This window comes from Thamnophis elegans, chromosome Z (assembly GCF_009769535.1).
Source record: "Thamnophis elegans isolate rThaEle1 chromosome Z, rThaEle1.pri, whole genome shotgun sequence".
NCBI lineage: Eukaryota > Metazoa > Chordata > Lepidosauria > Squamata > Colubridae > Thamnophis > Thamnophis elegans.
In genome coordinates, this window is record NC_045558.1 from 107,699,118 (window position 1) to 107,722,033 (window position 22,916).

Consider the following 22,916-nt stretch of genomic DNA (forward strand, 5'->3'; position numbering starts at 1 on the left):
AGAGGCTGGATTTCCCAGCAGCACCTGCTTGTTCAGGACAGGTCCCTCTACTCATGCTCATAGTAGAATTGAAAAGCACATAGATGCAGTTGTGGCCATGGGGTGGAGGAAAGGACAGAGTAAACTCCTACACAATGCCAGCAGGCAAATAATGGAGGAGACAGATAAGGAAATGAACAACTCAAAAAGTTCATCATTTAGAATCAACAGAAGAGAAAGTTGTTGTTTTTTTAAGCAAAGAGACTATATTTATTTTTCAAACAACCAGAAACGTTTAAAATAGAAGATGCTTTAAGATCTCCCAGGGCTCATTCAAAGAGCTCCTTTAATGTGTTTTCCTCCAATTGATGAATAGCAGAAAAATTCAATAATACAATTTGCTCTGCTTTGACAGTCAAACTCTAATCTGCCTCAATAACAAGGCAGTGAAACGGCTTTGATGTGGGACCCCTTCCAGCCGCAGTTGAAAGGAGATGTGGATGGGCCCTTGTGGATATTTCTGCTCAGTGAAGGGATCATAGGCTCCATCTCTGAGAGTTAACCAGCCAACCTCCGCTAACTATTTCTAAAGAAGGAAAAGCCACCGCTGAACAGAAATTTCTATTAAATTGCTGTTCCAAAGCAAGCTGACAAAGCGTTAAGATTATTGGCTACATGGATTTTGCTTCTACTGTGCAGATGGGGTATTATGAAAGTGGGGACATGCTGGTAGCACCCCAGTTATCATGCTGAGAATTGCTACCCCTTCTTCCCTCATAATATATTGACAGATGCTCTTCTCTACCTACCATATGCTGGATCCCCTTACAGTGCTGAAGCCTCTCTCTGCTTAAAAAAATAAAATAAAATAAAGTCTAATTGCCCCACAAGTTGTCATCAACAGCTGAAAAATGAATTCCAACTGTTCTGAAGCATGAAATGGTCACTATGCTCTGCATGAGGCTTTGTGCAACCATTTATATGCATGCATTGTGTAGAGAGAGGGGCAGTTTGGTACAGTGGTAAAGGCATCAGGTGAGAAAATGGGAGGCTATGAGGCTTAGGCATAAAGTCATCTGGGTGACCATGGGCCAGTCATTCTGTCAGCCCTAGGAAGGAGATAATGGCAAACCATTTTAAAAAATCCCTTCTCAAGAAAACCTTAGGGACTAGTTGAGGCAGTCATCAGCAGACAAAACAAAACAAAACATCTAATTTCTCCTCCCCAACTACCATAAATTTTCTGAATGATGCTAAATCCTATTGCAGGACATAAAGATTATTCTGACATTTTTCTCCCCTGCAGATAACATTGTGACCAGCTGTAAGCTGTAGGTGTATATCAGTCCAATATCTGATTGTTTTTTATATAAACAATGCTGCACTTCAGTAATTAGATGGACTAGATATTGATATTTGAACAAAGATCTTTTTAACATTCATATTTTATTGTGTTTTACTAATCTAGGTCAAATATATATATATATGGAATTCTCACGGGCGTTTCTTTCTCTTGTTTAATAAGATGGCAAAGAGTCTGTGTGTAAATGAATACTCTGTCTTTGTGCAGTCTTTCTCCAGCAGTCAGTTTCCAACATTTCAATTAAATCCCAAAGGAAGACATAGTGAGGGAACTCCTTTGTGGCATCTTCACTCAAATAAATGTTGACTGCCCCGGACTCTTCAGAATGATAGATGCATTTGAGAAAGCATCAGTGCTACCATCCACCATAACGTCCTATAAAAAAAGAAAACAAGTTTGAAAACACAACCATTAGCACAACGAAACAAAATACATCCTCAACTACCATGAGTAAATATAGAGTAGGGGTGAAGGAAAAGGGGAAAGCTCTGAGGCATGCAATACTATCAAATCATACAACACACATTTAAGAAAAAAAATCTTAATCAAACTAAGGGGATAGAAAAATACAGCAAGTTGGATCCAGCAACATGCTTTCAAATGATAGGAAAATAAAGTTGCAAGTTGTCATCTTGGCATATAAAATGTGGGTTTTAGTTTTACAAATAGTGCTGTCAGTAGGCAGGCTGTGTGAACAAGTGAAGGGGAAATTCGATCCTTCTTTTCCCCAATGTGATCTCTAGGGAGATTCCTTTGAAGCTGATTTTTATTAGAAAAGGAAAAGGAAAAAAGTGGATGCTGTTTATGTTTCAAAAGCCAGTAAATGCAGATATACTGTAGTTCTCAAATTATGCAGAATATCCATTGAGGTAAAAGAAAAATATTTGCTGCTTTTTTGAGTTTTTCTTTTGGCTTAGCCTTTGGTTCATCCTTCACCCAACCAGTATCATTCCCTACATTTAGCATAACTTTTTATTTATTTTCCTGATATTCCTTCAGACAGAAGCTTAATCCATCCACTTCCCAATCACCTCTCAAGTTCTGCTCCTATTGGGAAGCATAATTTTTTGGAAAGGTGCATTCAATTTATTGCTTGTTTATGACTTCACCAGTACAATTGTGCAAATTCAGCTTTTATTAAAGAAGAGGGAGATTGGGAAGAAGTAAGAATTACTCAAGCTTGCCATTGCAGAGAGAAAAAGGTTAGATGAAATGAAAACATGCCAAAATCTATTTAAAAATAGAGAGGAGCTATAATAAACTGGAATTAAAAGTGACAACATGACTTATTAGGATAGTTGCTTACCAAGTGACTGCAGAATGTTATGCTAAAAAGAAGATTCTAACTCCAAGAATAATTACATAAATCAGAAACAAAATATTTGTTACAGAATTTGCAGATATATTTCATACTATTGGAAGGATAAGAAAATATAAATTGGTAGTGATAATGGTGGTGGTAGTAGTGGTGATACTGAATTCAGAACAAATGATGTTAGATCCAGCTAGTTAATTACACTTTAATACCCCTTTCTAACCCTAAGATCCTCAACCTGATATGCATAGTGCCAATGTCCTCATGAACTTATCCTTGATTTCACCTTAATCCGCTCATCCCATTCTAACTTCTACAATTCTGAAAACTGGAACATAAGAAGGAAGCTACACTGTGGAAAATTTTTAAAAGTACCAGCATCCAGTACAATATTTTCCCTTAGACCCTTGAATCTTCATCACACATCCCAAAGATGCTACCCACAAATGCTCAATAAAAGTGGCCACATGCCACATAACCGGACTTTGATAATGGTGGGAAGAGAACGAAAAGCTTGCTAAAGAGGTTGGCTAGTAGCAGTCCTATCAATTTAACCTCTGGAAGCTTTGCAATTGCCCCCACATACATCTGGCCACCATTTATGGAAGGGGCAAGCCCTCCGTAGGACAGCCATTTTCATTGAGTGCCTACAACATGTTTTCAAAATGTCAGATGTGCCTACTGGCCCTCAAAGGTTGAAAAGCTCTAAGAAAATAATAGAATTTTATAGCATTAATAGAAAAAATCTGAACAAGGTGAACAGGTATGAACAGTCACAAGTAAATTATTGCCTTTTTTGAAACTGATTCTGTCATACCACAGTTTCATTGACCTGAGAAATTGAGGCTGCAACTGTAAACATGCTTACTAAGAAATAGGTTCTACTAAGCTTAATAGAATTTATCCCTGAGTAAACACATTTTAGGTGGATTCATAATTTTTTCACATGCATAGTTGATTATTTGGGGACCAGTGGATACTTTTGGAATTTTAAATATAGGTTGTGGACTATGGTGTTTTTCCATTCTTTAAAAAAGGGCATTCATGGACACAGGCATCTGGAGATGATGATGATGATGATGATGATGATGATGATGATGATGATGATGATGATGATGATATGATTGTGATATCATAATGCACACTCACTCATTCATTATTATTTTTTTGTTAATTTGTATTTTGCCTTATTATTTTTGCAAATAACTCAAGGTTACAAGTATATCTAATATACTCTCCTCCTCCTATTTTCCCCACAATAACAACCCTGTTGGGATAAGAGAGAATGGCTGACCCAAAGTCACCCAGCTAACTTTGATTGTTAAGTGTTAAGGACTTGAACTCATGGTCTCCCACTTTCTAGCTTGTTAACCACTAACCACACTTATGTCCTGACATTGGGCGCAACCACGTAAGACAGAGAGGTTGTGTTGTGATATCATGGCATGATTTATCAGTTGTTGCCTCCTGACCACACTCTGCAGATATCTATGACTTTTGGATAACCAGTTATAAAACACCAATTTATCAAAATATTACCTGCTAACCCTCTATCCTTATTCTTTTTCTGTATAGCTAGATCATATCCAAAGCACTGAGCTGTAAGTTGCCTATCATTTTTATTTTCTAAGAAAGCTTATGGGATCAACCTGAGGCTCAGAGGCATTCTTAGAATTAAAGATGATGTTGAAGAGTGCCCCATTTTAATTAAAAGAATGTTTTCACGATGTACAAAATTAGATGGGTCAGGAGATCTGACAGATACCGAGGGAAATACCTAGAAGCACATTGATATTTCTATGCAGTGGGCACATTACAAATTAAAACCTGATTTTCAATCAAGTGTGCGAATTACGTCCATTATAAAACCTTAGTTAATAGGAGTTAAGACTTTGATGCTCAGGAGGAACATGTGATGTGGATAGTTACAGTTAGAGTTGTTGGAATGAATGTGTGATATTGTGTCCATATTTCCAAGTCAGCCAAAGAGGTAGCTTTATTTCTGAGAAAATCTGCAAGCAACCATTTCCACAAGGGGTTACAGGCCAACCTGGGTTAATAATTAATGCCCTTCCAGAAATAATTAGCCAAAGGAACTCAGAAGCACTCCTCTCTCCCCCCCTCCGCCATTATCCTGTAGCTATCTGGACAATGCTTAAACCAGGTGAGTCACCTCAACATATAAGCTGGGGCTATTAAGCAGGAAGAGGAATAAAAGCTCTATTAAGATGGAGTATTTAACAAAGAAAATCTATGAGTAAGAGTCAAAATAATGTATTGCAGGATGAAATGTTCCCTTTCAGTTTTTAGGCCACTTCATTCCATTCTGTTCCATTTGAACAGACATCATTTCTTACAGACCAATATGTTCAGACTACATTAAATTATTTGGGGTATTCTTCCAGCTTCTAGTCCCAAAGATATTTTTTTCGGTTTCTTCAGACCTTGGGGCTTTCCCAAGCTTTCCTTTCATGCAGTCTGAGCATGGATTTAGAAGGAATAATAGATTTGATTAGAGCATATAGAAGCAGCACCTGGTGCCAGCATGCGTATATATGAATGAAGATGGAAATTGGAGACTCAGAGGATGAGTAGAGAATGGGAAACTGAGATATTTTCCCAGAACTTTCTTATCCATCATTTATTAATGGCAACATCAAGTGATGACTTGCATGTCTGAATGAGCAATAAGATTAGAAATTCTGACTCATCTCTGTTGCTTCACAGTGAATCCATTTGCACAAGCAGCCATGAATGACTGAGTAGCTAAACTAATAAGAAATATTTTTGAAGTGGCAAATGTGTACAGCCTCTCTTTATTTCTGAGTGCAGCTTTCTCACACCAGTGCCACTTAAGATACATTGCACTATTGTTTCCATCATACTCAGCCATTAACAGAGGGGCCTTGCAGATCATCTAGTCCAACGCCCTGCCCAAGCAGGAGTCCCTACATCTGCCTTTACCTAGGATCGAACTTACAACCTCCTAATTATGAGACAAGAGCTTTCCATGTTATATGCATGTTAAGATGTTTGCCTCATTTCACAGTTATAGAATTGCAAATACTTGTTTAATACCTGACACTCTCGTCCACAATCCGGTGGAGTCCTTAGTCGCTGCCTGGAATACAGCGGCAGCGGGGGCTCTAAACCGGATTGCGCCTTTGCGACCTCTCCGAGGCAGCAGATCCAGGAGGGCCCCTTGGTTCACTGAGGAACTCCGGGAGATGAAGCCCCAAAAGAGACGCCTAGAGCACCGCTGGAGGGCCAGTAAATCTAAGTCAGACCGAGCACTGATGAGAGCCTTTATCAGAGCCTATCTCGTGGCAATACGGGCGGCGAAATGTTCACATTTTGCCACCCTGATTGCATCCGCTGAATCGCGCCCAGCCGCCTTGTTTAGAATAACCCGCTCCCTCTTGAAAGGGAGGGGTGCGGATGACCCTTTACAAGGTAGAGCTGGGGAATTTGTTCAGTATTTAACGGATAAAGTCCCTCGGATTCAGACAGAGCTGGACTCCAATTGCACGGTACCAGCCGAGGTACCGGGGGAAGGTCTTGAGCATACTTTATGGATTGAGTTTCAACTTGTTTCTCCTGAGGAAGTGGACAAGGCCATAGGAGTGGTGAGTGCCTCCATTTGTATACTGGACCCGTGCCCCTCCTGGCTGGTCTCGACCAGCAGGGAGGTGACACGCGGCTGGATCCGGACGATAGTTAACATCTCTCTCCGGGAGGGAATTTTCCCGCTCCTCCTAAAGGATGTGGTGGTGAGACCCCTCCTGAAGAAACCATCTCTGGACCCAGCCATTTTGAGCAACTATCGTCCAGTCCCCAACCTGCCCTTTGTTGGGAAGGTTGTTGAGAAAGTGGTAGCCTCTCAACTCCGACGGTCCTTGGATGAAACCGATTATCTGGATTCCTTTCAGTCGGGTTTCAGGCCTGGTTACATCATGGAAACTGCTTTGGTCGTGCTGATCGATGATCTCTGGCGAGCCAGGGATAGGGGTCACCCCTCTATCCTTGTGCTCCTTGACCTCTCAGCGGCCTTCGATACCATCGACCATGGTATCCTTCTGCGACGGTTGCGAGAGGTGGGAGTGGGAGGCACCGTCCTTCGGTGGTTCTCCTCCTACCTCTCGGACAGGTCACAATCGGTGTTGGTCGGAGGGCAGAAGTCGACCCCAAGGCCCCTCAATTACGGGGTGCCACAGGGTTTGGTCCTGTCCCCCCTCCTATTTAACATCTACATGAAGCCGCTGGGTGAGATCATACACCGGCACGGGATTAAGTACCACCAATATGCGGACGATATGCAGTTGTACCTGTCCGCCCCGTGCCAACTCAGCGAAGCAGTAGAAGTGATGTGCCAGGCTGTTAGGGTCTGGATGGGAGTAAACAAGTTGGCACTCAATCCAGACAAGACCGAGTGGCTACTGATGTTCCCTCCCAAAGATTGGCCAAATATTCCATCTCTCAGGCTGGGGGTGAAATTATACGCCCCTCAGAGAGGGTTCGCATTTTGGGAGTCCTCCTGGATCCCCAGCTGACTTTAGAACACCATTTGTCAGCTGTGACCAGGGGGACCTTTGCCCAGGTTCGCCTGGTGCACCAATTGCGACCCTACCTGGATCGGGAGGCCCTTCAGACAGTCACTCATGCCCTTGTGACCTCAAGACTGGATTACTGTAACACGCTCTAGATGGGGCTGCCCTTGAAGAGTGTTCGAAGACTTCAGCTAGTCCAGAAGGCAGCCGCGCTAGCGATTGTGGGTGCACCCAGGTACACCCACGTCACACCTATCCTCCGCGAGCTGCACTGGCTACCCATTAGTCTCCGGACCCGCTTCAAGGTGGTATAAAGCCCTACATGGCATCGGACCTGGGTACCTGAGAGACCGCCTCCTGCCGATTACCTCCCATAGACCGATTACATCTCACAGGTTAGGTCTTCTCCGGATTCCATCTGCCAGCCAATGTCGGCTGGCGACTCCCGGAGGAGAGCCTTCTCTGTTGCAGCTCCAGCCCTTTGGAACGACCTCCCTGTGGAGATCCGGACCCTTACTACCCTCCCGGCCTTCCACAAAACCGTTAAGTCCTGGCTGCTCCAGCAGGCCGGGGGGCTTTCGAAATATCCAGCCCCACGGTAACTGTGAATGTTGTGTATTTTTAAAGTGTTGTTTTGTTTATTTATCCCCTTCCCTTGTTTATTGTAAGCTGCCTGGAGTCCTTCGGTAGTGGGCGGCATACAAGACCAATAAACATCAACATCAACATCAACACACATTGTATACGTTAACTGCAATATCTTTTCCTCTTTCCCAAGTGCAGAGAAGATGGTTTTACTAGATAGCCAAGCTTGCATATTAAAGTCAGAGCCTTGAACTAGAAAGATATCTAGGTTCAAATCCCCATTCAGCCATGAAAATCCCTGGATAGATTTGTGGCACTCCCTTGACTTATAACCTACTTTACAAGGGAAAACAATTGTATGCAGGAACACAGGTAGCCTGAGCTTCACAAGAAAAGGCTAGATAAACATGAAATACACTAAATATGGGATCCAGTGCAATATCTCAGTCTCTGCTCTATCTTTGTCAGGCAAACTATAACACTTTCTGTGACTATTTGTTTCACAGCAGGCCCAATGTTTGGAGACAAAAGGAAGAGGCGGGTTGGAATTGTGGGCTATGGACATCTAGGTAAGTAGCATTTCTTAATCATATTTGTCTTATCAGTCTCTCCATTCACTGAGTCTCCTAGTAGACAAGCAACGTGTAGTTTTTTTATGAGCACCTACTTACAGAAAGATTGGCCAATATTTGTGAAAACATGGGTGTCTTTTTACTTCAAAACAGATTTTAACAAATCAATGTGTTTTCTAAAACATTTGAATTGGGATTTGGGAAAGATACCTTGATTTTTACAAGCATTTTGAATGGAGCCTGGTTGGCCAATTTCTGCCAATCCTGTGCATACCATCTTTCCAGGAAAGGCAGCAGGCAACTGCCCTTAATAGGGGCAGAGGAGACATTGGGTGGATGATAGGGGAAGACAAGACTCCCTTAGGATGTGTCACATTTCTCACAGCTTGATAACCTACTGGCAGCAAGTGTCACTATCTGCCATTCCCCAGAGCACTGCTATAATTGGCCAAATGCTTTGGTTCTTCAGGGAAGAAAAGAGGGTGGGGGGACAACCTCCTGAGGACTTTGCAGAACCTTCATATATCTATGCTAACCCTTAAAAACTTGCAGTGGTCTGAGGGAGATTAAGGGGTATAATATGTGCCTTAAATCTCTGCAAACATTGGCCCCACCCTGTGTTATCACATCACCTGCCATATATAAAAACAGCTCAGCTTTTAGCTACTACAAAATTTCCCACTCCTGCACTAGAGGCGGTCAAATGGTTTTCTCCAAAGACTCATATTCTCATATTTTTCAAACCCAGGCTTTTTCTTAGGTCTTGATTTTGACCTGGAGCAAATGCCAAACTGTTCTTTCAGTTTTGATTAGTTTACTGTAACTGTCAGGATCTACTAACCCCTCCTCCCACCCGCTTCTGATTTTTTTCATTGATTTTTGCTTTGGGCTAATAAAACAAGCCTCTATCTTCTTGTACATGTGCTTTTTCCCCTAAGTACATAAGGTTTATTTTGCTGGATCAGAAAAAAGATTAATGTATTGCTCAGCATTCTGTTTCCAATGGTGGTCAAACAAATCTTTCCTGAAGCTCATAAAACACATCCATTGTACTAAGCTATAATGTGATTTGCTTGGTTTTGGCTTAGTACTATATAAACCATGATTTATGTTTGGGCATATTATAGTTTGCTCCATAAATCATGATTAGGCAAGTTATATCTTAACCTGACATGCATGAACTTAACCAGCGCATAAGAGCCCCCCAAATCATTGGAGATTCTAATCTAAACAAAGGAAATTATTAACACAGAGTCACTCCCCAATATGCCAGAATTTTATGAGTGTATTTTTCTCCCATATCTGGAGCATAACAGGTGCATGAGAGAGTTAAGTCCACAGTGGTGATAATTACTATTTCATTTTCAATCTTCAGGCCAGTATCTGACAGAACGAATTCAAGATGAAGGCTTCCAACATGGTTTGGAATTGGCTTTTGTTTGGAATCGGGATGCCAGTAAGATGGAGGGCACTGTACCAGTGGGGCTGAGGTTGGAGAAGTTGACAGATTTTTCACAATGGTGAGCAGACAAGCCCTTTCACAGTGAAGACAGAAAAAAAATTATTTATGATCTGTCAACATACTTCAGATCATTGCAACATCCCTATGGTCAAATGATTGCAATCTATCTGGGTGCTTGGAAAGTGGCTTACATTAATAATGGTTGCAAAAATTTAGGATCATGTGATCACCATTTTCAATCTTCCCAGCTGATTTTCAATATGCAAAGTTTGTAAGTTAAGGACTACTTATATTGAGTTGAGAGCCACATTCAACCTTTGAGTACTCTGCTTGGGCTACTGCAGTACAAAAATCAAATTCAGTACAAAAAATTAATGTAGTTAGTCGGAATGCTTCCCACCTGTTTAGCAGTCAGTAAAATACTGTTATTAAGATGTTAGGGCCAAATTCAAGTCGTCTCTCATGTCATTGAGTGATTTGGGAACAATCTTCATCTCTCAGCCTATCTCACAGGATTTTTGTTATTGAAAAAAATTGAGGAGGCAATTCTATGAATGGAGAAAAGGTGCCATATTATTTAATGAATTATAATCATCAGATACCAAACTATACACTGTATGATTATCTCTATAAAAACTGATTTTTTTTTAAATTAAACATGACTTCAATGGACGATTCACAATGTTGCCAGGGTTTATTCTCAAAATCATTACGTTTTTCTCATTGAGAAGACATGTTCTTTATTGGCATTCTTGCCAGGGGAAGTTGATGACCTTCTACTGGCATTCAAAGGTATTTTTATTCAAACAGATACTTGGTTTTGTAAATTGACTGTTAGAGCTACTGCAAACCTAGGCAGAATTGCCTCACATTTATTTGTTCTGACTGACTGGGTTGATGTTTGACCCACCTACCTTTAGGTTTTGATTGTTATATTTTGCTTTTTTTTCTACTTTTCTTAGTTGCCTTGAAAGATGAAATACAAATCTAATAAAGATGTATTCAGTAAAAAATCCCACATTCCAACATTAGCATTTCTACGCAGGGCCAGGGAGGATACTTGACAACAGCCCTGGAGTGCTACTGTTGATCAAAATAATTCAGCATTCCCCAGGGTGAGGAAGATTCTGTGATTAAACCAATCTTCTCTGACTAAATGTGATGCCCTCAAGATGTCTAGACTTCCGTTATCATCACCACTACCCTACTGGATGGGGAATAATGGGGAGTTGTAACTGAATACCTGTATTGTATTGTATTGTATTGTATTATTTGTATGCCGCCCTTCTCCGGGAGGACTCAGGGCGGCGAACAATTCAAGGGGGGGGAAAAGGGGAACATAAAAGACAAAATACAAATAATAAAAGTAGACAACAGTCGCACAACCATACATGTCGAGAGGGGAGGGAACTCATCACCCCCAGGCCTGCCGGCAAAGCCAGGTTTTGACGGCTTTTCAGAAGGCCTGGAGAGAGGTGAGGGTCCGAATCCCTGCGGGGAGTTCATTCCAGAGGGCCGGAGCTGCCACAGAGAAGGCCCTCCCCCGGGTAATAGCCAGGTGGCATTGGCTGGTAGATGGCACCCGGAGGAGGCCAACCCTGTGAGATCTAATGGGTCTGTAGGAGGTAATTGGCAGCAGGCGGTCTCTCAAGTACCCAGATCCAATACCATGAAGGGCTTTATAAGTTACGACTAGCACCTTGAAGCGTATCCAGAGACTGATCGGTAACCAGTGCAGCTCGCGGAGGATAGGTGTAACGTGGGTGTACCGAGGTGCACCCACAATCGCTCGCGCGGCTGCGTTCTGGACAAGTTGAAGTCTCCGAATACTCTTCAAGGGCTGCCCCATGTAGAGCGCATTGCAGTAGTCCTGTGGGTCAATCAAGCTGAGAAAGGCTGAACTTCAAGGCATGTAAGAATCTCATGGGATCTTATGGAAGAATGCCATTATTTTTTGAGATTTAGTGCAAGGGTTGGTCCATTAAAAATACTTTTCAGTGCTTAAAATAAAGGAGAAATGGATTGTTATCTAGGTACTGCACTGGTTTAATCAAGCTAGCCTTTAGTTGTTATGTTTGTTGCTTATTTCCAAAGCCATCCAGATGTCATTGTTGAAGTGGCACATCCCTGCATTGTCCAGGATTACGGGGACTTCTTCCTTAAAGCTGCAGATTTTATGGTAAGGACTACAGCTGCCTACAGATAGAGGCAGGCAGCATCAGCATTTTTTTTTTCCAAATATATTTAAAAGTGGACAGGCGAAATGCATCTTTTTGTTTGATTGAATGAAAAAATGTATCCATCTATACGATTGCTGTAAACATATCTGATGAAATATTATCTCTAGCCTTCGACCAGGATTCCTTGCCTGTCTGCCTTTTTAATCCTTTAGATTAGAATATCTTCCACCAATGAATGCACTCCAGATATATTGGTCTTGGAATTCCAGCCAGCCTAGCCAACAGTCTTCCCTATGTGTTGGGTTTATAGCCCCTATAATTTGAAACTAGCACAGAAGGTGCTGATTTGGATATTTGCAATTGCATCACATCTGGAGAGACCAGTTTAAGGGTTTCCTTAAAAACAATGGTATTGAATGGTGTCAAATTTCTTTCTGACTAGTCAAAGCTAAATCTTGCTGGAGACATTCTTCACTTCAGTGTATATTCCTCTAAGGCATTTTGAAGGAATCAATTTATTAAATGAATATTTAGCTAGCAGTGAAAAGACTATGTTCACACTTTAGCCTATCTTCACCCTGCCTCAACCAATGGAGCATCTTTCTCCAAATGTGATATGCAAAACACTCTAAAACATGGCTTCTAGCAGGAATAGGGAATCTTTGGGTGATCAGAGACCATTCAATGTTTTGGAAGGGATCAATGATCATAGAGAGTGAAACAATAATGCAAATTGTGCATGGCTATGTCATGTACATAGGCAGGGACAGGATTTGCTATTTGTTCTGGTGTTTTGGGAGAAAGTTTGATGTTTTATCTGTTCTTATTTTATGTTAAGTTTATTTTTAAAGACTTGTGGTAATGTTTTCTATGGTAGAAAATTATGCCATTAAATTTTGACAAATGTTTGAGACAACCCTTGGAGTCTCAGTAAGGGTGGATATTAATTTGGATTACAAAATGTGGTAAATCTAAATTAACATTTCCAAACATGGCGTTTTCTAGATACATAGTCTGACTCCCAGAATTCCTTGTAAGGATGGCCATTAATGAGAAATCTTGAAGTTAAAATATGCATATTTAGAATGTCAGCGTGTGAAAGGCTAGTCTAAATGAAATAAATCACATTATTACTTAGTATGCTATATGTACTCAGTCTCTGTATCCTTCTCCTTTGTATTACTAAATTAAATTATTCTGTACTCAATAATAATTGGAGAAAGCTAGTAAAAATATTGTCCTGAAGCACTCCTTTCCCAGACTCTGCACCATCAACAGTGCAAATGTCTCCATGTCCTCTAGGTCGGGTCACCAACAGCCCTAGCAGATGTGAACACTGATCTTAGATTACGTGAATTGGCGAAAAGGACGGGTCACACTCTCTACATCCCCAGTGGGGCTCTATGGGGTGGTCAAGACATTCAAAAGTTGGATGATGCAGGGATGCTCCAGGTAATGCCTATAGAAATGGAGTAAGGTAGCCTTCCTTAAGCTACTGATATCTATAAAAAGTGGGGCTGCATACTCCAGAATTGCCAATCTGGAAAGGAACTGCAGTTATTGCAACTGAAATCTTGGAGTTGTACTCTAGTCCAGATAGAAAACCTTAGCCTAAGAGAAAATGTTGATAAAAGAAAATTTGGACATAAATATTTGAAAAATTACTGACATCATCAAATCCAACTGTGGAAAACTCCAGTTTGAAATACTGGAAAACTTTCAGCCAAGAAATTGGGGGGGGGGGGGGTTAATACTCTGACTTAATGTAAGGCACATTCTTATTCAGAAGTGGAAATCTTTGCATTAGGGTTCTACTATTAAAAGGCTAAAGAAATGGATATTTAAGGATTTGTGATTTCTCCCAGACTCCATTTTGTCTTTTCTAGGCATTAACAGTCACCATGACTAAACACCCGGAGAGCTTCCGGTTGGGTGGGTCTCTTGGGGAGCTTGCAAAGGGAGCCCATGAGGAAAGAAAGGTGCTGTACAATGGCCCTGTGCGGAGTCTATGTCCTCTGGCCCCTAACAATGTCAACACAATGGCAGCAGCTTGCATTGCTGCTCCAAGTCTGGGCTTTGATGGTGTGAAAGGTTGCCTTGTAGCAGATCCCAAGTAAGTCTTGAGCTAAAGGGTAAGCAGCTTGGTACCCATGAATCCCTCTCTTAGTCTCTAATGCACATCTTGCACCCCTGGTTTTTATTTGGGTTTCTTTTGTTATAAAAAAGTTTATTTCAGCCTTTTAAAATTTAAATGAAAAGCCTACATGCCTTATCTTTATTTACAAAACTTCTCCTGTTCCCCAAATAGGGCCTGCAGGCATTCTCAGAAAAAAAGAAATGAATGGAGGGGAAAAGCCCAGAGATTTGTTTGGGAAAATACCAAGCAGAACTGGCAGCCCTATGTGTCAGAAAAGTCAAGATGATTTCCATGATAGTCATAAAAAGGAGTAGCTTTGCTCACCATGTAGAAATAACGACCGTGTCCTTTTTTAACCATACACTGTAGACACTCCTGGTATTATTATTATTTTTAAAGAAAACTCATATATCTAGGGAATATTCTGAGGACTACAATTGGTGTTATATTTTTGATAAATTGATATTTTGTAACTGGACACAAATATCATGGTATCCATTTTCTGAAAGTGCTCAAGACATGATCTCCAATGTGGTAGGTCTCTCCCGCCCAAAGATGTAAAAGATGTAATGTCTCTCAATCTTGGCAATTTTAAGATGAGTGGACCTTAATTTCCAAAATTCCCCAGGCACTATGTTGGTGCAGCAGTCACCAACTGGTGGTCCACGAGAAAATGTTGGTGGTCCGTAGAAAAATTATTTTGCATTTTTATATTGAACTAAATACTATTTATTATTTTAAAAAATTCATATTAGTGGTCTGCGGAATTTAAAATTATGAATTTAGTGGTCCCTGAGGTCTGAAAGTTTGGTGATCCCCTGGGCTACTGAATTCTGGAAGTTGACATCCACACATCTTTGTTGTCAAATTGAAGACACATTGGTATGAAGCATGTGCCAGCAAACTCATGGCTTTGTGTCATTTTTCTTCTAAATTTCTGGTCTAATTGAACACAATTTTATCTTGCAGCCTTCCCAACTATCATATGGTGATGATTGAAGCAACAGGCCCAGGGGGCTTTTCAGTCAGCACCAGTCGCAAGAACCCAGCTGCTTGTGGGGCTGTCACGGGGTCAGCCACCTTTGCTACTTTCTGGAGCAGCCTATTGGGTAAGGATTAAAACCTTCCCTTATCCAGAATCTATGAATCCATTATCTAGATTGTAGGTCAGTTTGTTCCAGTTCTGACTTTGATTAAAACAGTATCTGTAATTCTTGGTTGGAACTTAGCTTTCCCCAATCTTTCATGCCAACTGTGCTGGATAGTCATTTCCTAAATCTCACCTAGCATCACTCATCTCACTTCAGACGGGATTGGGTGAATCTAAGTCCAGTGCTTCTAAAAGGCAACAAGTTGGGGAAGTCCAGTTGAATATTACCCTGAACGTGTAACTTTGATAGATGTGCAGATGTGGCAATTTCAACATTAGATTTGCAATTACAAACTACTGTATATCATCAGCTAAATATGCTTTTCTACACAAATCCTTAAGGATACAACATCCCTATCTATGTTTATATCAGACTACCTTGCTAGGTACTCTAAACTAATTTTGTTACAGCAATGTGGTCACTGATGCAGTTGGAATAGATCACTTGAGATCTTGAATAAAATAGGGGTCTCCTTTTACGGAACTATTTATTTTACCAAGAAATAAACATCCTTGTATTTTTAGAAAAAATTATAAAGGGGTTATTGGAACACCATTGGCTGGTCCCTGATTTTAAATAATTCCTGATCACCATTAAGGATAGTTTTAAATGCTTTTAAAAATCAAGGTGAAAGAATAATGTAGAAAGTAAGTCTTGGCATTCCCATGCCAACTTAAGTTTTTATACCATATCTAAATTGTTTTGGTTTTCTTTCTTTCTTTCTTTCTTTCTTTCTTTCTTTCTTTCTTTCTTTCTTTCTCTTTCTGGAAAGAGCGATGTGATTCCTGGGCTTTTGACTTGGGCACCAAGGCATACAGTAATCCTATCTGCACCACTGGAGGAATTATATAATTATATAATAAAATAATTGCTATAAGGAAGCAATGAGAAAATTGTTCCTATTATGAATATTACTCTGAGTAGAATGCCACATCTCTTGGTTATGCCTTTATTTAAGTTGTATATTATTTGTTTCTTACTTTGCGTGATCTTTGAACCTTACTTAATAGTGATCAGGAGTCAGTTTAAGAAAACATAGATGGAGAGAAAGTGTGGTATAGTGGTTAAATTTATTTATCATATGGCATATCATACATGGACTAGCAATATTTATTAACATTTCACCTAGATTAATAAATCACCATAAAATATAAATGTTAAAAAGATCTATGTTCAAATATTAACATCTACAACATTTAACCATTGAAGCACAGCATTTATATATTTTTTAAATTAAATACTGGACTGGTTCATACCCTTAGTTTACAGCCAGACACAATATGAACTACAGTATGAATTGGGAACGTACATATATACTAAGGGGAGGATACTATGCCCCATTTATACACAGAGTCCTGGCAGATTCTATGTGAGGTATGAATCCTATTCAGGATTATCCACCGTTGACATGATAGTTCAAAGCTTGGCACTTTTTTTTGTATATCTATATATATCTTGGTTAAATTATTAGCTTTAAACTGGGGATTTCAGATATTATGAATGGAACATCATTGGATTCAATTCATCTACTTCAAGGTCATTGCGGTGGGGATAAATAAAGGGAGATTCTCATGTAATCCACTTTGAGACAGGATATTAATCTTAAAATAAAATAATAAAAACTGAAAAGTGTTGCAACCCTACTTGGGCAAAGGTCCTCCTGAATTCAGTCATCTTTCCTCAAATATTTGGGACAGAATCAAGCAGCAAGATTTAACCTCTGTGACAAAAGGATGGGAGCTTTAAAATCCCCGCCCCCAAAGCCATGATATTCTTCCCCAAATCTCAGTAGGTGAAATAGTTAGGTGCACCTAGTAGAAATGTCTCTATAAAACTGAGATTTGTGGCTAAGAAATAAGGCTTCCTTTGCAACCTGCTACATGGAGAGAGGAATCAGTTTTAAAAGAGATAAATAGAATCAAACTTTACTTTAAAAAAATAGAGACAATGGCAAAGGGGATTAAAGACACAAAGCTGTTTAAATACAGCATTTTAGGAAAATAAGCAAGAAAAGGTAAGGTTGTAAGTAGTTCACAAATTGCTTATTCTTAATATAGAAGCAACTCTACTGTGAAAAGGAGCCATTTGCATAAAACATACAAGGATTGAAACAATTGTAGAGAAGCAATAATCACCAGAGATAATAGACTTAACTTCCCACATTGTTAAAATAAAAATTAATCTTAAAGAATATTTCTACCTAAATGTTTTAGTTTTCACTATTCCTTAGGATAACTTGATCAGTGAAGTTAAAGAACTTGTTAGCTTCTGTGAAGTTCTTTTTAAAATCAGAAACCAAAAAATTCTTCCCTTTTTGCTGTTGAATTCTGGTCAACTAATGGAAGAGACACTCTGAGGTAACCTTAAAACAATACTTTATTGATTCAACAGCAACACAACACCTGTAGAACAACTTCAGCACCACACTCTGCTTGACAGCTACTTGTACTCGAGCTGTCAAGCAGAACAACCAATAGGTATGCAGTAAAAGTCCTGCTTCAGCCAGCGGCGTCTCAGCTAATGAGAGCTGTCCTTTTGTTACTGGGCTGACAGGTCATAGGTCGAGAACTTTCGGCTAGTCATAGGTTAAGGACTTTTGGCCTGTTGCAAGTCAAGGACTTTACACTTGCCATATAACTTTTTACTCAATTTCTCAAAAGTTCAGTTTTGTTTTTGAAAAGGGCCCAATTTAAATATTTTTAGAAAAGAGGAACTGGCTGAGGAAATTGATTTGTTTAGATACTGAACCAAACTTTTGCTTTAGACAATTATAAGGGATTTGGCTAAGAATCAGGTTTGGGAAATCCCGTAAAACCAGTAACCTTTTTCTTCCTATAGCATGCCAAGGGCATGGAGGCCGAGTCTACCTATGCTGAGTTTATGAGATTTCTTCCTAAGAGGATTTACAGAAGATATCTGGAAGTAATTACAATGGAATGGGAAGACCAAGAAAGGTAGCAGCATCTCATTAAAGGAAGCAGAAGAAATCTACTCATACATCTTGGATGGTTTCAGTTTGTCAGTCAAATAAATCAACTTTCTCCAGTCTGAACACCTTGCAAGTGTGCAGACCCCTTTAACCAGCAGAATGATTGCTGAGAATTTTGAGAGTAGAGGTCCACAGAACTGAAGCAGTGCTGAAAATGAGGGAAGTTGCGATGGTGGGATTTATTTACCTTCCCTACCGGTTTGCAAATGTGAGTGCACACGCCACCTTCTGCACATGTATAGAAGGTTGTGCATTATGTTGGGGCAGGTGGGCAGAGTCTCTCACAGCTGTGGCTACCGGTTCACCCGAAGCAGAGCAGACCAGTGAATACCACCTCTGAGAAGCTAATAAAATAACTCATAAGCTTTTGTCTTTTTCCTCAAAATCAGTATTTCCCAATATGGCATCTTCCAGATGTGTTGGGAGTACATCTCTTATCATTCCTGCTCAACATAGTAGCTGATTGGGTGCATTGTTGGGGACTGTAGTCCAATATCTCTAGTGAACTTGGATAAGTTCACTAGAGAATACTCTCCTAAATATGGCTTTTGCTTTCCAAGCTGACAATGGTTTTGATTCTATCATCCTTCTGGGTTCCTTACATTGTCTACAAAAATAAAGCCAGTTTGGTTGAGTGGGTAAGCCACTAGGCAAGAAACCGGAAGACCCTCAGTTCGAGAGAGGTTTTATGCATGACAGTGACTTTGGGTTAGTCACTTTCTCTCAGCCCAACCCACCTCACAGGTTTGTTGTTGCAGGGATAATAGGAGGAGAAAGTAGTATTGTGTGTGCCAGCTGCCTTGAGTGATTTATAAAAAATAATAAATGTGACATGGGGATAAACTGATTCAAATGAGACAAAGTTCAGTTGCTGGAATTCTTGCCATCCTATCTCATTCTTTGCAATAAATCTTGTTAAAGAGGCACGGTGACAATTGTGCTTAGGAATATCATTTTTGCTTTTAGCTGGATGCTTAAAGATCTGACAGTATGTTATTTGAGAGCAGGTTGCATTATTCTTATCAGAGGGATGTCTCAAGGGAGCTGCTCCTGAAATTCTGAGCGTTTTAGAACAGAGCAGAACTACAAGTCCTGAAATCCAAGGGCCCCCATGTGGCCTTACAAAGCTATGAATGCCTCCCAAAGTTGTTACCAAATTGTCATATTTAATATAATAGGTGGAAGAAATATAAAACTCACGAGTAACAGATAATCTAATCTATTATATTTGAGTTTAGTTTATAATAAAATTTTATTCATTACTATACTTCCAGGGTGAAAAGATCACCCAGTAACTCGCTGTTGCCTGAGGAGACACCCAGCAGGGAGCACTTTTCATGTCCCTTTAATGAGCTTTAATGGTACCTATTTATACTCATGTTTTTATGCTTTTGAACTGCTAGGTGGGTAGGAGCTGGAGCAAATGACGGGAGTTTATCCAGTCACACAATAGCACTTGGGTTTCAAATGTGAGTTGCAAATTTTCAACCCAGCATCGTAATCACATGAGACACCACTCTCCTTATTCATTAGTATAGAAAGTTAATTCAAATGTAATTCTTATCCTGATCCTATTCACTACTTCAAGATGCATACCAATGATAGGCCCAAATGCAGCTCTCAGATTTAGGAAAGGACATCCTGGTTAGAGAGGTGGGGAATGACACTTGGTGATACTTAACTGCAACACGAGAAGGTCAGCCAGTCTCATAGTGAATGCATGATGCCAGTTAAGAGAAGCACAAACAACAAAAATTACTTATTGGCTAAGGCTACAAAAACCAGGTTTAGGCCTGAAAGCTGGCTGAGTGACTTTGTACCAGTCCCTTTCTCTCAGCCCAACACACTTTACAGGGGGACAATAGGAGATTACTAGACATGTTCACCATCTTAAGTCATTTATAAAAATAATAATGGCGGAAAACTGTTTTTTTTAAATCTATTTTCCCAAATATTTATATCCTTACACAGAAAAACTCCTTTGTATTCTTTTCTTAACTTATACATTTAAATGGAATAGAGTCATTATTTATTAAATTCCATTTGATTCTATTTTTTTAATTTAACATAATTAGTATTTAACTTGAAGCTGTCATTCAGCTGAATAATTTTTATAAGGAAATCTGCCATTATGAGCTTCTTTGTTCCATCAATCCTAGGTGTGACTTGAAATATACAGGACATAATTAGTACCCAACTTAAGCAATTTCACAGTCTTTAGGGCAGCAACTTTATTAAGTCAACCTGAAGGTCCTAATAGCTAAAATTTGGAGAGCTTTAGATCTCCTAAATTAGCTATTACATAGTGATAATGGTCATTTAATGTTATTATAGGACTCAGAATAACACTGCTTGATGAAGAAATTAAAACACTTTGCTGTCTATTAAGTTATGAGACATCCCACTTATTTCAAACATCAAAGGAGAAAAATAGCTAGAGGATGTCTGAAAAGATTGTTCCGTGCTACCCAATATCCTTAAGAGAGTGTGTATATGTATGTGTCTGTCTGTCTGTGTGTCTGTCTGTCTGTCTGTCTGTCTATCTATTGCAACATTACTTCATGTTTCAAAGCAGGTCCCACCAATTTAGCATCCTTCATCTATGCTGTGGTTGCAAATTCCAAAATTCAAAATGTGAAAATTTAAGCAGGTGCTACTGCTCAGCTGACCTTGACTAAGCTCAGAAATTTTAGACTGGACTGAGATGCTGAAAAGCACCCTAGAAAGCAGTGGGAATAAAATACTACTACGGTGTTGCCAAAAATGCACTGGCCATATCCAGATCTTTCTCGGTTTCAAAAGGGATATTTATGTACAGAATTTGTGGAAACTGTTGTAAAGAATGAGTGCCTTTTCAGCATTTTAGCTTCAGAGGAGATTTTTTATCTATTTAACGAAACTTTTAAAGAATGAATGCCTTTTCAGCATTTTACAGCATTGTATGAAATTAAGACAAAGGTAGCAACTCTTTTGGATAGATAGGTGTAGTTAGAATTTTGTCAGCATGTCATAAATACAGACAAAATGGCTGATGGAAGCTCATTTATTCATAAAATGGCTGCCACAATGGCATAAAAGCTATTAGTAGTATTTGTAGAAACTTTATCTTGTTTAGCTGGATGTTCTCTGCCTCAATAGTAAGTAGACACATTTCCAAGCAAAGTGCTGGACTGAAATTATATCCACATTTTTTATTTTATGAGAATGTTTGCCGATGCCAGGGGCATTCTTGTAAATAAAGGTGATTGTAAAACCTGGCATTTAAAAGCATTTTCCTTTTCTATGTATTTGTTTTTCTTTTTTAAATTAAAAGATTAAATGATAAGATCAGGTTGAGCTAGAAGCTATGCAGACCTCGAGAAATGTGTCCTTGAACATATCTGTACTCATAGCACGCTGCTTATACGTAGATTAAGAGCTATTGCCTTTTTTTTTCTTACCAGAGCCTGTCATTTATAGACAGAAATCCAACAATGTAATATACCATTTAAAAAGTTACAATGGTGGGTTGCTATACATCTAGAACATCTCCCACACTTTTGGACTATTGTAACAAACTCTATATGAGTTGCCTTTGAAGATTAATCAGATGTTTCAAATGTCCAAAATGTTGCAGCTGAATGAAGCTAAATCGATGTTCCTATATAAATATCTCCAGGATCTACATTGGTTAAAAGTTAACTTCAAGATACAATTCAACATGCTGGTTGCCACCTTTAAAGCCTACACACTTTAGGACTTGTGTACTGCATTTACAAAACCATCTATTTTCATTGGTTTCTACCTGTCCAATAAAGATCTAGAAGAATGACAAAATTCTCATAGTTCCCCTTCTTTGGAATTATATTATCGCTAAAATTAAACCCCACTCCCCGAGTGTGTGTGTGTGTGTGTGTGTGTGTGTTGAAAGTTGAGCATATTCCTATTAATAATAATCGTGTTCTGTCCTTGGAGATACAACCAATGGCTGTCAAGAAATACTACACCCCAACGCCATCTCATTTTGTTCGCAGGCAATTGTTCAGCAAATGTACCCAAGCTGAGGGAGATACATTGCCTCACTGAGGGCTGCTGCCATCCATTGTGAATTTGGGGACCTGGATGAGGCACTGCTAGAACAATTCTTTTACGGCTTCAGAGATATGCGCCTGCAGTGAAGGCTTCTAGCTAGGTCTGAGCTCACGTTAAAAATTGCCATGGATGAGGCGCGAGCAACAGAGATGGTCAAAAAAATCTACATCTGAAATACATCATTATCAAATACATCATCATTTGAAATCTACATCTGAAATCCATCATCATTATCAAATGGCTGCTAATCTTCCCTCAATGGCTTCCTCCATCCACCACCAGGATGAAACTGAAGATGTTGATTCTGAGGTGGATCTCGACATCAGCCGCCTCAATCCACCTCTGATTAGAGGGGAGTTGGCAATAAAAAGGACTGGAAAGGGTGTTTAAGCTGCGGTGGTAAACACCTTAGGTCTAACTGTAGATTTAAATCTGCCATTTGCTGCCATTGTGGGAGAAACGGCCATATAGTGAGTGTATGCCATGCTGGGCCCCCTGATAACCAGGGTTTTGTTGTTTCTAACCGCCATGGTAATGTCAAAACTGGTGTCAGGAGTCAGAACTG

The 22,916-nt window shown here is 39.7% G+C and overlaps 1 protein-coding gene across 1 annotated transcript; it reads left to right on the forward strand.

The window, feature by feature from the left end:
* The first annotated feature begins 4,776 nt into the window (after positions 1 to 4,776).
* Positions 4,777 to 22,091, forward strand: ASPDH (aspartate dehydrogenase domain containing). The gene is made up of 8 exons (XM_032237713.1): positions 4,777 to 4,821; positions 8,296 to 8,358; positions 9,737 to 9,881; positions 11,918 to 12,002; positions 13,306 to 13,455; positions 13,890 to 14,116; positions 15,110 to 15,249; positions 18,130 to 22,091. The coding sequence occupies exons 1-8, from the start codon at positions 4,809 to 4,811 to the stop codon at positions 18,165 to 18,167; spliced, it is 861 nt and encodes a 286-aa protein (XP_032093604.1). The 5' UTR covers positions 4,777 to 4,808; the 3' UTR covers positions 18,168 to 22,091.
* The last annotated feature ends 825 nt before the right edge of the window (positions 22,092 to 22,916 follow it).

Excerpts from the sequence above, each read along its gene's own strand:
- ASPDH (XM_032237713.1), top strand. Across the intron at positions 8,359-9,736 it reads TGTGGGCTATGGACATCTAG|GCCAGTATCTGACAGAACGA; the intron begins GTAAGTAGCATT and ends TTCAATCTTCAG. Across the intron at positions 12,003-13,305 it reads TTAAAGCTGCAGATTTTATG|GTCGGGTCACCAACAGCCCT; the intron begins GTAAGGACTACA and ends CATGTCCTCTAG.